This window comes from Hemicordylus capensis, chromosome 5 (assembly GCF_027244095.1).
Source record: "Hemicordylus capensis ecotype Gifberg chromosome 5, rHemCap1.1.pri, whole genome shotgun sequence".
NCBI classification, from domain to species: domain Eukaryota; kingdom Metazoa; phylum Chordata; class Lepidosauria; order Squamata; family Cordylidae; genus Hemicordylus; species Hemicordylus capensis.
The window spans coordinates 118,175,086-118,189,829 of NC_069661.1; the positions used below are offsets into that span (position 1 = coordinate 118,175,086).

Consider the following 14,744-nt stretch of genomic DNA (forward strand, 5'->3'; position numbering starts at 1 on the left):
AACTATTACATATCTTTCTTGGACACATGGATACCCCTTATGATACTTCCCTGAAAATTCCTCATCTTCCTGAGAATTCTTACTCTCAAAACCACAAGTTTGACTCTCACTGCATCTAGCAAACATCTAGGAACCTGGGGACATAGGAAGCTGCCTTATGCTGAGTCAGTCCATTGGTCCATCTAGTTCAGTGTTGTCTACACAAACTGGCAGCGGCTTCTCCAAAGTTACAGGCAGGAATCTCTCCCAGCCCTATCTTGGAGATGCCAGGGAAAGAACTTGGAATCTTCTACATGCAAGCATGCAGGTGTTCTTCCCAGAGTGGCTCCATCCCCTAAGAGGAAGATCTTACAGTGTCACACTTTTAGTCTCCCAAATGCAAACCAGGGCAGACACTGAGGCTGTTCTCACGATAAGGAAAAACTGGGCTAAAGAAGCCAAGCCCGGGTTTTCCCCATCGTGAGAACCAGCAGGCTTGTGGGCAAACCCAGTGGTTCTTTGGTGGCTAGACTACCAAAGTAGCCCTCCCCTAAGCCCAGGTTAGCAGAGCAAGTGCTCTACTAACCCAGGTTTCCTCATCGTTTGCTGCCACGGCGTGGCTCCGTGCCATGGCGACACACAAGGAGACCCCCACCGGGAGGCTGCAAGAAGCCTCCCAGGCTCAGGGGTCTCTCCAGGATGCCCTGCATGCTTGCTTAACTTCCCGGGGCCATGTGGCCCCCAATCCCCGCAACCCCCGCTATCTCCATGACAGAGCCAGCACTCATGTGGGCAGCTGATCTGGCCACCCAGGGCTGCCTCTTGATCGTCAGCCTCTTGATCACCTGCTCTCCCCACAAACCTCCTCTCGGCGCTTCCCACTGCTCATGAGAAGCGCCTCAAAGCTTAGCAAAGGGGACAATTCATGCTTGCTACCACAAGACCAGCTGCTCCCAGTTATAGATAGGGATAGGAGTCAAACCACACCTAAATCAGTCCTGCCCACCATGCAATCCATTAAGCCAACCAGCCTCGGCTATCTGCTGTGTAGGACTGAAACAAAAAGTGATGTTCAAAACTGTCAGGCGGCAGTCTGTACCTGGTAGGCACTATTCAGCTTGATGGGTCACATGTTGTGCAGGCCTGGTGTAACTAAAAGTTGTATATAAATATTAATAATAAGAAATAAAATAGCTGTTTTATTCCTTCTTGCTTTTATCAAGGACCATCTGATGTCTTTAGGGGAAGAGAGTTCTCATATGATGAGGCACTCCCTTAGCTGTGCAATTTCTTAGACAGGAAGAGTCCAAAGCATTTAGGGTTATAGACACAGATCAATCAGAAATTTGGCCCTTTAACTTGAGGTAGCTGTGTCTGGTGACCAGACATAGCTACCTCATTTACCTGGTAAGCTTCTCCCATGGTAGTAAAGTAAAGCAGATTTTGTTTCCAAGAAGGTTCACAGAGAGGACTTGTTCAAGTCATCAAGGGGAGGGGCTGTGATGTGTGTCATCACACATTACTGATGATATTCCTCAGGGCTGCTCAACTTCAGCCCTTCTGCAGCCTAGAATTCCCATAATCCCTGGCTATTGGCTACTGTAGCTGGTGATTATGGAAGTTGTAGTCCAAAAACAGCTGGGGGGCCTAAGTTGAGCAGGCCTGCCTTAGATGCTTCTGCAAACTGAGTTGCTGAGGCCCGTAATTGTGTTTTCTCAACACTTTGGAAACTGGTTTGAATGCTGGTATTTACTGTTGGCCCACAGTGGGAATTAGTGGCTGTCTGGCTAGTCTATCCACAGGCCTGCATTGCATCCCTTGTGGCCCAGTTTGGACGAATGCTTCTTGGCACATGAGATAAAGTTGGGGACACGCTGAGAGTGTGTCCACTCTGAGGTCACAGGAGACTGTTGCAATGCGCTCTCAGGGCATCCCTTAATCATGTGAGGGGGGCATTCCTCTGAATCCCCCCCTCATGCACTCAAAGGTTTTGGAGTGAATGTAGAGGTGCTGTTCAGATGAACGCCCCCTCACATAGAATGCTTTGTGATGTCTTCCTGTGTCATGAGGGTGGGCATGCTCTCAGTGTGTCCCTGACCTTATCACGTCCAATGATAATGAGGCTGCACTCATCCAAGCTGGCCCTTTATCTTTTAGCTCTGAACATTGAGCAACAAAGGAACTTAATTGCATTGTTTTGCATAAGGCCTGACTCTTGAATCTTCTTTGTTACTTCCCCACTTCCCCTCCAAACTGGGTAGCTCTAGGCCCAAGATTATGGACCAGTTGATTTAATGCAATATTATAGAGAAAGTTGGTGTTCTAGAATTTCTAGCCCTTGATCAGTGAAAGATTTGTGTTAATATTAGCTCTAAATGTCGCAGGTCCTATATATCTCAGGAAACGCTTGCTTGTATATAGACCAGAGTAGGGGATGAGGTGCTGTTTTATGGGCTTCCTTTTACTGAAGTGAAAAAAGTTTATGCATTGCTTTCTCTTTAATGGAACTTGCCTTCCTGGAGAAGGCCACCAGCCCATCTCCCTGCTCTTCTGCCAGCAGTAAAAACTTCTAAACTTTCAGATACTTTCCTGGTTTCTGATATATCATCATTTGCTAAATGTTTCTGTTCTGTTTTAGAACTTTGTAATATATCTCTTTTTTCTATGATTCTGTTGTATTTCCCACTGTAGCTGTTTGTTTGTTTGTTTGTTTATTGTTAAATTTATATAGCGCCTTTCATTAAAACAAAACCAAGGCGGTTTACAGCAAAAATTTAAACACAAGATGGTAAAAAAGACACAATTAAAATATTAAGTGAAAAATATTAAACAAATCTGATTAAAAATTTAAAACAAAAGCATAAAAGCAATACAGAATATAAAGGCAGCAGCAGAGAATCAAATAAATGCCTGGTCAAAAAGCCAAGATTTTACACTCTTTCTTAAAGCTGTGATGGAGACCAAGGGGTGAATAGCCACCGGGAGAGCATTCCAGAGTCTGAATTCTATGTTCCTTGCAAGAAGAAAAAGCCCATAATTAGTAAATAGATAAAGATGAAACAATAATAAGAGTAGATCTCATGGGTCAGCATGCTTTCTTTCCTTTTGAAAATAACTACACAACTGATAGGAACAAAATTAAATTGACCATTTGAGGAATAAAAAATGCCCTTCCAATCCAAAACTGTTGGCATGTAGCATGATGTTCCCCATAGGAAAACACACCATGTTAGAATTCATAGAATTTAGAATAGTAGGAACAACTCTTGTTTCAGCTTGTGTTAGTGTGGATTTCATTTTTTGATGTTTCCCTTGTGCAAGTGACAACCCTCTACTTGCCCCAAAATGATGGAAGACCAGGAGCATATTTGACTGGGAAGTTCTTCTGTGCAAGCCATATTGAAATGAATAGGAGTTGCCCTGAGATACCTCTGATTCTTATCACTTAGGCTGAAGACAGGCAATGAGGCGAGCCCTGTTGCCTCCCAGCAGTTAACCCACCAAAGTAACCCTCCCCTTAAACCGGGTTTGCGGAGCGAGCGTTCCACAAACCCGGTTTTAAAAATTGTGAGTATCCGCGGCTACTCACGAGTAGACCTCCGAAGGGGAGGCGAAAAGCTGCCTCCTGGCTTGAGGGTCTCCCCAGTATGCTCTGTCGGCTCTCGTAGGGCATACTGGAGCTTCCGGGGGCCATGTGGCCCCCAAACTCCCCAGCCCCTGCTGCCTCTGTCACGGAGCCAGCAGTCATGTGGGCAGCCAATCCAGCCGCCCAGGGCTCCCGCCCTGCTCGTCGCCCTGCTCGCTTACCTTCCTAAACTGGGTCTCACTGATTGTTAGACCCAGCTCAATGGGTTTTAAAGGAGTTGAACACAGTTTGCAAAAGCAGCATCTCTTCTATAATTGTGCTGAAGGTTCATACTCTTGCATTTTTAAGGTAAAAACTGAATTTTCAAGGGGTGTGAAAAGCCCACCCAAAAAATCCCTACTTTTAAACCTTACAGTGATTCTTAAATGGTCATTTGCAGAATGCTTCAGCACCTTTATCAGAATTTCTTCATTGTGTAATCCAAATTAATTTTGGGAGTCGTATAGTGGATGTGATAAGTTCATGGCATCACATAGCTAGTTAGATTTGCCTGCACGATGATAGTACTGAGAGCAAACAAAGGCAATCATCTGGACTTCCATACTTTAACCTCCAAAAAGCTTTTGACAAAGTACTCACTAAAGAATCTTGAATAAATATAGCAATCATGGAATAAGAAGATGAGCCCAGTTATGGGCTGGTAACAGCTAAACAGAAAGCAGAGAACAGGAATAAATGAACAATTCTCACAATCGAGGAAAGTAACAAGTGGGGTCCCTATAGGATCTATATTGGGACTGACTTTTAAAAAAATGTTTATAAATGATCTGGAGTTAGGGATGAGCAATGCCATGGCCTAGTTTGCAGATGATACTCAGGGTGGTACTATCCAAACAAAATAACAAAGGGCTCCAAAAAGGTATCTCCATACTGGATGGCAACAAAATGGCAAATGCAGTTCAATGTCAGTAAGTGTAAAGCGATGAGGATTTGAGTGGGGGGTGGATCCTAATTTCACATATTTATTGATGAGGTCCATGTTGGTAGTGACTAATGAGAAATGAGATGAAATATCTACCCAGTGTGTGTTAGCTGTAGAAAAAGATGAATTCAATACTGGGGATCATTATGAAAGGGATTGAAAATAAAACTACCAACATTGTAATGCCTAATAAAAACATGTGGTGCAGCCACACTTGGAATATGTTTGCAGTTCTTGCAAGAGGCATTTGGTTTGTCACTGTGGAAGCAGATTAGATGGACCATTGGTCTGATCCAGCCGGGCCCTTCTTGCATTCTTATGCCCTCAGTCATAAGGGATGTCAGGGGGTGCATGTTCCTGTTGTTGAGGTGACTGTGCTGATAGCTTTTGTGTTATATGTCCCTTCAAGACAGGCCCCCTGAAAAATTGCCAGAGAGGGTGCCCTTTTCAGGGTTGCAAAAGCACTTGTAAAAACCAGCCCTCCATTGCCACTTATCTCTCATCTCTTTCCACAGAGTGTACATTTCTTGTGTTCTGCTATCACCTCTGGTCAAACAGGGTTCACAGGCTTCTGAAATGATGGAACACCCTGCAAAACTTGTTTGCCAACAGCACAACTACATCCTTTTTCAAACTGTCTCCAGCTTGTTGAAAAACTGTTGTATCTCTCCAGCCTTACTTGAGTCACAGATTGGAATGGGCAAGGCGAGGAGAAGCTATTTCATTTAATGTCAGTTATTCTTGTGTTTCCCTATAGCTTCACATAAATAAACTTTATAGCAATCAGCACTGTTAAAATTGTAATAATATCCTACATGCATGGCTAAAATATACTTTCCCACCCCACCGTGCATTCAGCTGTGCTCCTCAGTCTTGAAAACACCACCAAGGTTCAATTTATGTTCACTTTACCTTATAAAAAGCAAAGAAACACATTACTTTTATGCATTTATACACACCATATATCAAGTAAGAATTTTTGGCAGATATGAGAAACTCTCAGCAATAAAAACCGAAGGTCAGAGAAGAATTTATTACTTTGTAACATTTACATTTTGTGCACTAAAAAATAAGCTAAAGTGAGGAGTTTTATTCTGTTTTATTCTGCTGGTGCAAGCTACAGAATATTTTACAATTAATCAAGACAAGGAAGGGGTTAAAAAGCTACTGGTTAGTTTGAGAAATGTTCTTTTTTAGTTTTCTTTCTTTTTTCCCTGGCCTAGTCTAGAGTTGTCACGTGATCTCCTGAATGCCTGCCAGCCTCTTTCTTGTTGATCCTCCAGAGACCATCTGTGCTGGGGGCATTGATTAGAGTGTGTCTGCCGGGATTACATCTTTTCTGTTGCCATGCCAACTAATCAGCTGATTTTGGTTACCACAGAAACTAAATGTCAGAGCTCACAGTACGGTAACATGAATTCAGCACAACAGAAAATGTTTTCTTAATTGGAGACCTTTTCATTTTGGATTCTATGGGAAAGGCAGCTTTAGGGGAAAAGGAAGCCAGCTTCAAATAAGATTTTATGTTAATTGATTAGGAAGAAATAGTTTGGCTTGTCTATAAATTGGGAAGTTAAATGTTTTTATACTAGTATGTTTGTTAACTGTTATGATCTGTGGATTATTCTAGCCAATATCTGTGATCGCTTTCAAAATTGTCTTACACCAAAAGCATAAATATGGCATGATCCAGCCACTTTAAATTCCCTTTGATTTCCATGTAGGCAACCCAGAGCCTTTTTCCTGCATCTTAAAGCCTCCAGTGTGGTGAAATGTTGAGCAGGAGCAGAACTTGGCCCTGCCACAGAGCAGCTTAATGAGGGTGGGGAGCTAAATTCTCACCGACTCCTGACTCGGCAAATGGAGGTTCCATTTCACCACTACCATGGCTAGCAGCCATTCATCGAAGCCGTCCTTCATTAATTCCCAGTCCTTCAGAAAAGTCATCTCAACTAGCAGCCATCACCACATCTTGTGCTGACAAATTCCCCAAGTTAATTGTGTGGGAATATATGTGTTTGACTGAAAATGATTTTAAAAAATGGGTCAAATGAGGTTGGAAAGTGAGGCTGATGTATACAAGCTGTCATCTACAGGAAACAAATCCTATATTATGTACTTTTAAAAAAAATGCCTTTTCCGCATTCTTAAACTTAACAATCTTGTTTAGCCAAGTATCTATTCACAGGAGATCTATGGTTTCAAATGGTATGTTGATGGAATTCAAACTGCAAAAAGATCAGCCAAGTTGCTTGTAAAGGAAACCTACATATTGTAACACCAGGCTCTAGAGAAATGTTGGATTGTTTATCATTAAAAGGGGAAAGAACACAAGATGACAAGAAAACGTTATATATAATTCACCTAGCATCCCATGAATGTCAGTTATCAGCTTCTCCACCTTTTTAATGCCCAGGTTCTGCTTTGACTCATTTCAGTCGCTGTCCCTTCTCGCTCTTCAGTGAACATCCCCAAAACACATTACTTTTGTCAAAGTAACTCCTAGCAAAAACGGTATTTGTAAATTCTCTGTCTAAATATTTGGCGTAAAACCATGCAAGTGAAATTCTTTCCTAGGAAGAGCCCTGCTGGATCAGATCTAAGCCCCATCTAGTCCATCATCTTGCTTCACGCAGTGGCCAGCCAAATTGTTCCAGAAAGCCTACAGGCAGGGCATGAAGTCCACAGCCTGTAACCATTGTTTGATCCCAGCACGCCTCTGAACTTGTGGAGTTCACTTATTTATCATGGCTAATAGCTATTGATAGGTCTGTACTCCACATGCGAAGTGCAATATACAATTTTTAAAAGTTGTTTAAAACACATTAAAACAAAACCGTGGCCACAAGAGATCTTTCCTGGCACTCAAGTTCAGATTCTCCATCCGTTTATGTGGTAAGGATTTTTTTTAATCCAATATGCACGTATCTTTAAATTACTTACACTGAAAGGCTATTCCCACGATCACTGGAAAGCGGACTACGGGAGCTTAGCCCACTTTCCAGGGATTGTGGGAGCCACTGGGCTTGCAGGCGAGCCCGTTACTCCCGAGGAGACTTGCCCACCTAATTCCCCCTCCCCTTAAATGAGGTTAACATTGCAAGCACTCTGTTAACCTCATTTTTTTGCTTGTGTGTCGCTGCGGCTGCTCGTCTGTGGGCAGAGCACGCTAAGCCTGCTCTCTCCACAGACCACATTGAGGAGCTTCACAGCAATCGTGTGAAGTGCCTCTGAGACTGATTTGCCATTTTGTTACCCATTTGCCCTGTTTAGTGAGATCCTTTTGGAACTCTTCATGGCCCACTTAGGTTTTCACCATCCGGAATAATTTGGTGTCATGTTTGAATATCTCACTACTCATGCCCGACTCCAAATCATTTATGAATAAATTAAACTGCAATAGTAGCATTAGTACAGATCCTTGGCAGACACCACTGCTTACTTCCCTTCATTTTGAAAACTATCAATTTAGTCTTGCCTTCTGTTTCTTAACAAGTTACCAGTCAATAATTGTCCACTTATTCCTTTGCCCTTACTAAGTTTACACAGGAGCCTTTGGTTAAGGCTTTTCTTAAAAGCTCTTTGGAAATGCAAGTATAAAGGAGGCTGTGCATAGGAGGAGCCCAAGCCAGGTAGGGCAGCCCAAGCCCGGGTTGGGATGCTATTGTGCAGTGCTGGGATCGAGGCCTCCCACACAAGCCCAGGAATTTAACTAGGCTATAACCTGGGTTAAAGGGTGGGGTCATGAGTATGCTTGGACTGTATGTAGCCTGAGTATACAAAGAGTCAGGCACCTAGAGCGCCAGACTCCCGGGGGAATCCCCCAATGCACCATGCTTGTCATGCAGTGCACTGTAGGATTCCTGGAGGCTGGGCAAATGAGTCCTGACCTCCAGAGATCCACACTACATGGAGCAGTGTGGACTGTGTGGGCACACAACAGCGTGCCAGAGAAGACCCTATCGTCTGGGGGGGGAAGGTAGGTCCATCCCTGCCTCCCCACTCCCTGCCCTCCCTGAGCCTGCTATGGTCATGAGAACTTAATATCTACTGGATCGTCCCCATCCACACACATTTTGACACTCTCAAAGTGCCTCAAGGAGTTGATGATTCTGGTCATCCCTTGGCAGAAACCATGATAATTCTTTTAATCTAATATACTTAGAGTGCTCAGTGTACCCACAAGTTACATCGTTTTGTGATTTGCTCTTGTACAGACTATTAGTCAAATCAACAAAAGAATATAATCCAGAGCACTTGTATTCGAGTCACTGATCATTTTGTTTTAACTGTTTAGAAGCCTTTTTGAAAGTGTTGCACTTGTCTCATTACCTTGCCAGTCATCATGGTTTCCAGGAGCAGGTGTAAGCAGGTCTCCGAGAGCAACCAATTTATTATCTTTATGTGCTTATATTCCATCACAGTCTTTAAGATCAGCAGATAACACCCTCTTAACAATACCATCTGTAGGGTGACCAGAGACAAGATGTACCAGACTGCCATAAATAGTTGAGAAGGAATGTTAACAGGTGCCACTTTTCTCACCCTTGACTGCCAAACTCCTCACCTGTGAAGACCTCTTAAAAGGTGCAGGAGCCTTGTGCTCCTTTGCATCTGGTCACAATAGCCTTCTGTAGTTGTCAGGTCCTCAGATACTCTCGTCCTGGTACTCGGATGTTAATGGACCCTGGGATCTAAGGAATAGTGCCTCATTGTTCAGGAGGTGAAGACTGGTGGGTTGAGGGCAGAGCCTGACTTGCCTGATAAGACAAGATGTAGCCAGCAGATCTAATAGCAAAAGTTCTCAAGCTAAGTAGAAACTGACATCATTCATGCAATCAAAAACTGAGGTCATTCGCACAGTCAAGAACTGTGTTCTACCTGGGTTTGGGAGCTGTGTGTGCTTCCAATTTTTGGTTGTGTGGAAGCAAAGTAGGAGGAAAACCTGGGTGGCTTTTCCTCCTACCTTGCTTCCATACAACCAAAAATTTGGAGCACACACAGCTCCCAAACCTGGGTAGAACACAGCTTTTGAGGGCATTCACACAACCAGCTGGGAGGAGGGGGGAGGCTACAAAACCTTACCTTACCCAGACGATCCCTCAAACGATGCTGGGAGCATGGACTGCACACCCAGGCAAGCACCACTGTGCCAGGCAGCAAGGATTTCCAGAGGCTGGGATGATGTGTCCCAGCTTCCAGTTATCATACAACGCACTGTGCACCGAGTATGTCCTCATGCGCTGGGTTAGGCTGCACATGAGAACAGCCTTTTTTATTGTGTGAATGACCTCATTGTCTTAGTTCTGTTCCCAAATTCTGAGATTTGACTCCTCTGAAAAGATCCAGAGAAGGCAGCTAAAACTCTAGTTTCAGATCAGATCCTGAGATGGCAACCCGACATCAATGTCCAAGACTTCACTTGGCCATATAAACATTTTTTGAAAGTGGTCTATGATTTATTTATTTTTTAGTTTGGACTAACTTTGAGGGATCAGAATTACTGTGGGAGGTTTAGAATAGTTTTCTTTATGCTGTTATTTAATTGTAGTTTAATTTGATGTTTTGCATGTATTATGAATCTATTTCCTGCCCTGAGACTATGGGATGTGTGAGGTAGATATATGTTTAAATAAGTAAAGAATTTCATGGTTGAAACACAACAGGAGAAAGATAGTAAGGCGGGTCTCACGATCAGTGACACCTGCTTTGAAAGGGTTCGTGTGGAGAGCGGGCTAAGCCCGCTGTCCCTGCAGATGATCAACAAGCCCTGCCTGGGCGGCCGGATCGGCTGCCCACATGATTGCCAGCTCAGTCATGGATCCGGTGGGGGCTTGGGAGTTCAGGGGCCATGTGGCCCCCAGAAGTTCCACCATGCCCTGCGCTAGTGCACAGAGCGTGCTGGAGAGACCCTCAAGCTGGGAGGCTACTTTTCAGCCTCCCAGTCAAGGGTCTCTTGTGAGTTGTTGCGGGGACCGCACCGTGGCAGCATACGATCCATTAACCCTGGTTAACGCAGCACTCGCTCTGCTAACCTGGGCTAAGGGGAGGGCTTCTCAAGCAGGTTAGCCGCTTGTAAACCACCGGGCGAGCTGGCGAGCGTAGCCCGATTTTTGCTGGTTGTGAAAATTGCCTCAGTATGTCTTTTGAACATACTAAAAGGGATCTTTTGGAAATACTTGAAAATAAAGAAATTTGCCTTGGCTTCACTATCTGCTTAAGCAGACTCCAAGATTCTGTATTCTTCAAAAGCAGCCGTAAGCAGATCTTTGCACATGAGCTTGGCACAAAGAATTGTTTCCTGTCAGCAGTGGCCCAAGACTTCAGAGAATCGAATGTCACCCCCCGCTGTAACCCCAGAGGACTCGCCACCCTTGTCCTCCTCCTTTTTCTTCTTGTTAGGAGTAGTGGCAGCTGCCATCTTCTGAGTTGGCATACTGCTGGCTGTGAAGAGGAGGAAGGAGGGAATAGAAGAGGAAATGTGAAGAGCTGGAGAGTAGTGGCTAGAGCACCTTCCCAGCACTCTCCTCCCCATACTCTTCCCTCCCTCCCTTTAAAATGCTGCAGTGGGAAGGAGGACAAGAACTAAGTTGCAGTCACTTTTTATTGAGTGGTGGTAGTTCCATCACTTGGCAAAAACCCTACTTTTTTGATGATGGCAAGTGGTGACGGCAGGTGGCAGTGGTGATGAGAAGGGCGGCTGGAGGTGGCAGTACCTAGGGCCCTGATAATTCACTGCTTGAAGCAGCCACCTCACTGGGCCTCTTTAAAGGGCCAGTCCTACAATCTGTAATTTTAAAAGAAATCGGCACTAGGGACCTGCAGCCAAGGAGTTGGCAGGGTTTTTTTTCTAAATCAGTATGTGAAACTTCAGCTTTCCTTATCTCTGCAGCTTCTCTCTCTGCCCATTATCTCAGCTAGTTTTCCTTCTCTCGGATTGTACCCACTGGTCTTCACTTCTCTCCCTCATTCCTCTCGACTTGTACCTTCATGCAAGGTGTAATCCTTGTTTCCTACACCCTGCAGCTCCCCTTGTCCTTCCCTTCCCAAACCTCTAGCCCATAATTTCCTAGGCCCATGAATGCTTCTTTTAACCCTCGTACCATAGAGCCTTCTGCCTTCCCTGTTTGAGGAGCTTATTCATGGGCAGCCAGAAGCCCTTCTGCTTATCCCACTGCTCTGTAATATTAGGTGCCTGTCATTGCCAGAGGCTTCATCAACACTGTTACTACAATATCCTTAAAAGAACAAAAACAAAAAATTGCTGTCCTACCCAATGAAGGTTTGTTGGTTTTACAGGAACTTTACAGAGATAACGCAGGGCTCTGGAGGTGAGAGAGGACAGAATCAGGAAGCAATGTAAGCTGAGGGGAAAGCCTCACCCCTTTGATTAGTTATGTAAGAATATATTACATAAGTCATATAAGATTGTTTTGGTTCAGCAGCTAGATGTTGTGTATGCACAACTGCAGATCACACCCCAACTGCAAAGTTTAGTGTCGTTAATTAGCAGCAGCGATTTTGGAAAGAAACAAAAAAGAAGGAATAATAAGATTTACAGTCCACAGAACTATAAAATCTCCAGCTCAATTAACTACAGCCTGTTGAATTGCCTTTTTTGTTCAGAACTAGGTGTTTGCTTTTTTATTTATAAAGACTTCCTGGAGAAGTTTGATTATTTTTCCTTCTTTTTCTTTATCTCTTCTTCTAGGTGTGCACAGAAGGACGTCTTATCTTGGAATTTACCTTTGATGACCTTATGAGAATAAAAACATGGCACTTTACCATTAGACAATACAGAGAGTTAGTCCCTCGCAGTATTTTAGCCATGCATGTAAGTAATCAGCTGAAGCTTCACTGGCAATTACATTTTAAAACATTATAGGAAACTTTGAGTGTAACCACTTGAGCCCATGTTTTGCTGCTCCAGCAAGCAAACCTTAAGGAAGGGGTTCCCAAACTTGGGTCCCCAGATGTTGTTGGACTACAACTCCCATCATCCCTGATGAAACTGAAGCCTTACCTTTGCCACCTGAAAATGCAGCAAAGAAAATGAGGTGGTATTTTGAATCATCCATACAGTTGAAGATATGCTCCATTGTTATCTCCACTAGGGATGTACAAACAGGTTTGATGTTTAACCGGTTCGGTACAACAGTTCAGTCCCACCCCAGAATGAACCCCCCATCCCAGCCATTTGGGGGGTTTGCGAGTCAATTTTTTAAAAAACACATTTTTAAGTACTTACCTCCTCTGGGGGGCTTCTCCGAAGCTATGTGGGGGTCCAAAGAGGTTCCCCCTCCCTCATGGCAAAAATTGCCCGGTTTGGATGTTCTCCAGGCCCTTCCCCCATCATGGCAGCCATTTTGGAGGCCGCCGCACATACGTAATGGGCCCCTGCATAGCTGGGTCACAACCCAGGCCACGCAAAGGCCCATTGGGCATGTATGGCGGCCTCCAAAATGGCTGGTGTGAGGGGGAAAGCAGCAGAAAGGACTGAAGAATGCTTGAACTGGGCAATTTTTTCATATGGAAGGCTGGCAGGGAGAGGAGGAACCTCCACGGACACCCCTGTGTCCTCGGAGAAGCCCCCCCCTGGAGGTGGTAAGTAATTAAAAAATGTTTTTTAAAAATTGACCTGCGAACCCCCCCACCTCCACCCCGAATCAAGCCTGGGGGTTCGATGGGGGGCGAAACTGAACTGGCCTGGTCCTGTTCAAGTCCAGTGCAGACTCGAACCGAACTGGGCCAGCCGGTTTTGTGCACACCCCTAATCCCCACAAAGGTTTTCTTTCAGGATGTAAATGAGTGAGAACTTTCCTTCAGTTTCAGTCTAAATGTGTTTCAGTGACTCATGCAGGCAGTGACTCATGACATAGCAGGCAGTCTTCTCTGAGAGTTGGTAAATGTGCTGCATCTCTCCAGAATGCAGCATCAGAAGTGTTTTGATGATCTGATCACAACAGATACAGAGACATGGCAGAATGACCCCCTACCACCAGCAAAGACTTATTAGAAGCTGCTTTTTATCAGCTTCGGCTGATACTCCAGATTTGTCTATTTCTGGAGACAAATGACCTTAAAACGGTGGTACATATGCTGGTAACCTCTAGGCTTGACTACTCTGATGCACGCTACATGGGCTGCCTTTGTATGTAGTTTGGAAACTTCAATTGGTACAGAATGTGGCAGCCAGACTGGTCTTTGGGTTTACCCGAAGGGACCATATAACACCCATTCTAAAAGAACTGCACTGGCTGCCAGTATGTTTCCGAATGAAATACAAAGTGCTGGTTATTACCTTTAAGGCCCTTAATGGCTTAGGTCCAGGGTACATAAGAGAGCGCCTTTTCCATTGTGAACCCTGCCTATTAAGATCATCTGGAGAGGTCTGCTTATGGTTGCCACCAACCCATTTGGTTGCAGCTCAGGACCGGGCCTTCTCTGTGGCTGCCCCAGGGCTTTGGAACACGCTCCCTGCTGAAATAAGAGCATCTCCTTAGCAATAGCAATAGCGCTTACATTTATATACCGCTCTATAGCCGGAACTCTCTAAGCGGTTTACAATGATTTAGCATATTGCCCCCAACATTCTGGGTACTCATTTTACCGACCTCGGAAGGATGGAAGGCTGAGTCAACCTTGAGCCCCTGGTCGGGATCGAACTTGTAACCTTCTGGTTACGGGGCAGCAGTTTTACCACTGCGCCACCAGGGGCTCCTTTTCTTTTTATTTTTAGGAGGACTCTGAAGACGTACCTGTTTTCCCAGGCTTTTAACTGAAATTTAAATTTTAAATTTTAATGTGTGTTTTTATCTATTGTGATTTTTATCTGTTTTTATGAATTTTAATGTTTTATTTTACATTATGTTTTAATCTGTACACCGCCTAGAGATTTCTATACCACGTGGTATAGAAATGCAATAAATAAAATACATAAATAATAGAAGAAGGCAAATACAGAGTAGTAAATCATGCAGAGAGATAGCAGGCAACTGCCTCTGAGGTTGGGTACTCTGGACTTAACAGGCACCTTGAATTATTTAATTATTGTTTTCTATAGCACACTAACAGCTCACTCATGATGCCCTAGTGTGCTCCAGCATACTCTTTTGGGGATTGGATTAACTATTAAGGGTTTATCAGCACATGTCAGAAATAGCTTGGAAGTACACTGCAGTAAACACTGTTTTTCTT

General features: G+C 44.2%; 1 protein-coding gene across 4 annotated transcripts in view; it reads left to right on the forward strand.

The window, feature by feature from the left end:
• Positions 1–14,744, forward strand: part of LDB2 (LIM domain binding 2) — a 378,881-nt gene that overhangs the window by 283,795 nt on the left and 80,342 nt on the right. For 3 of the 4 annotated variants that reach the window (XM_053257538.1, XM_053257536.1, XM_053257535.1), the window contains exon 4: positions 12,259–12,381. The exons of the other annotated variant lie outside the window; for it this stretch is intronic. In XM_053257538.1, coding sequence (XP_053113513.1) covers positions 12,259–12,381 — 123 coding nt within the window. The remainder of the gene's footprint in view (positions 1–12,258; positions 12,382–14,744) is intronic. 4 annotated transcript variants of the gene reach the window in all.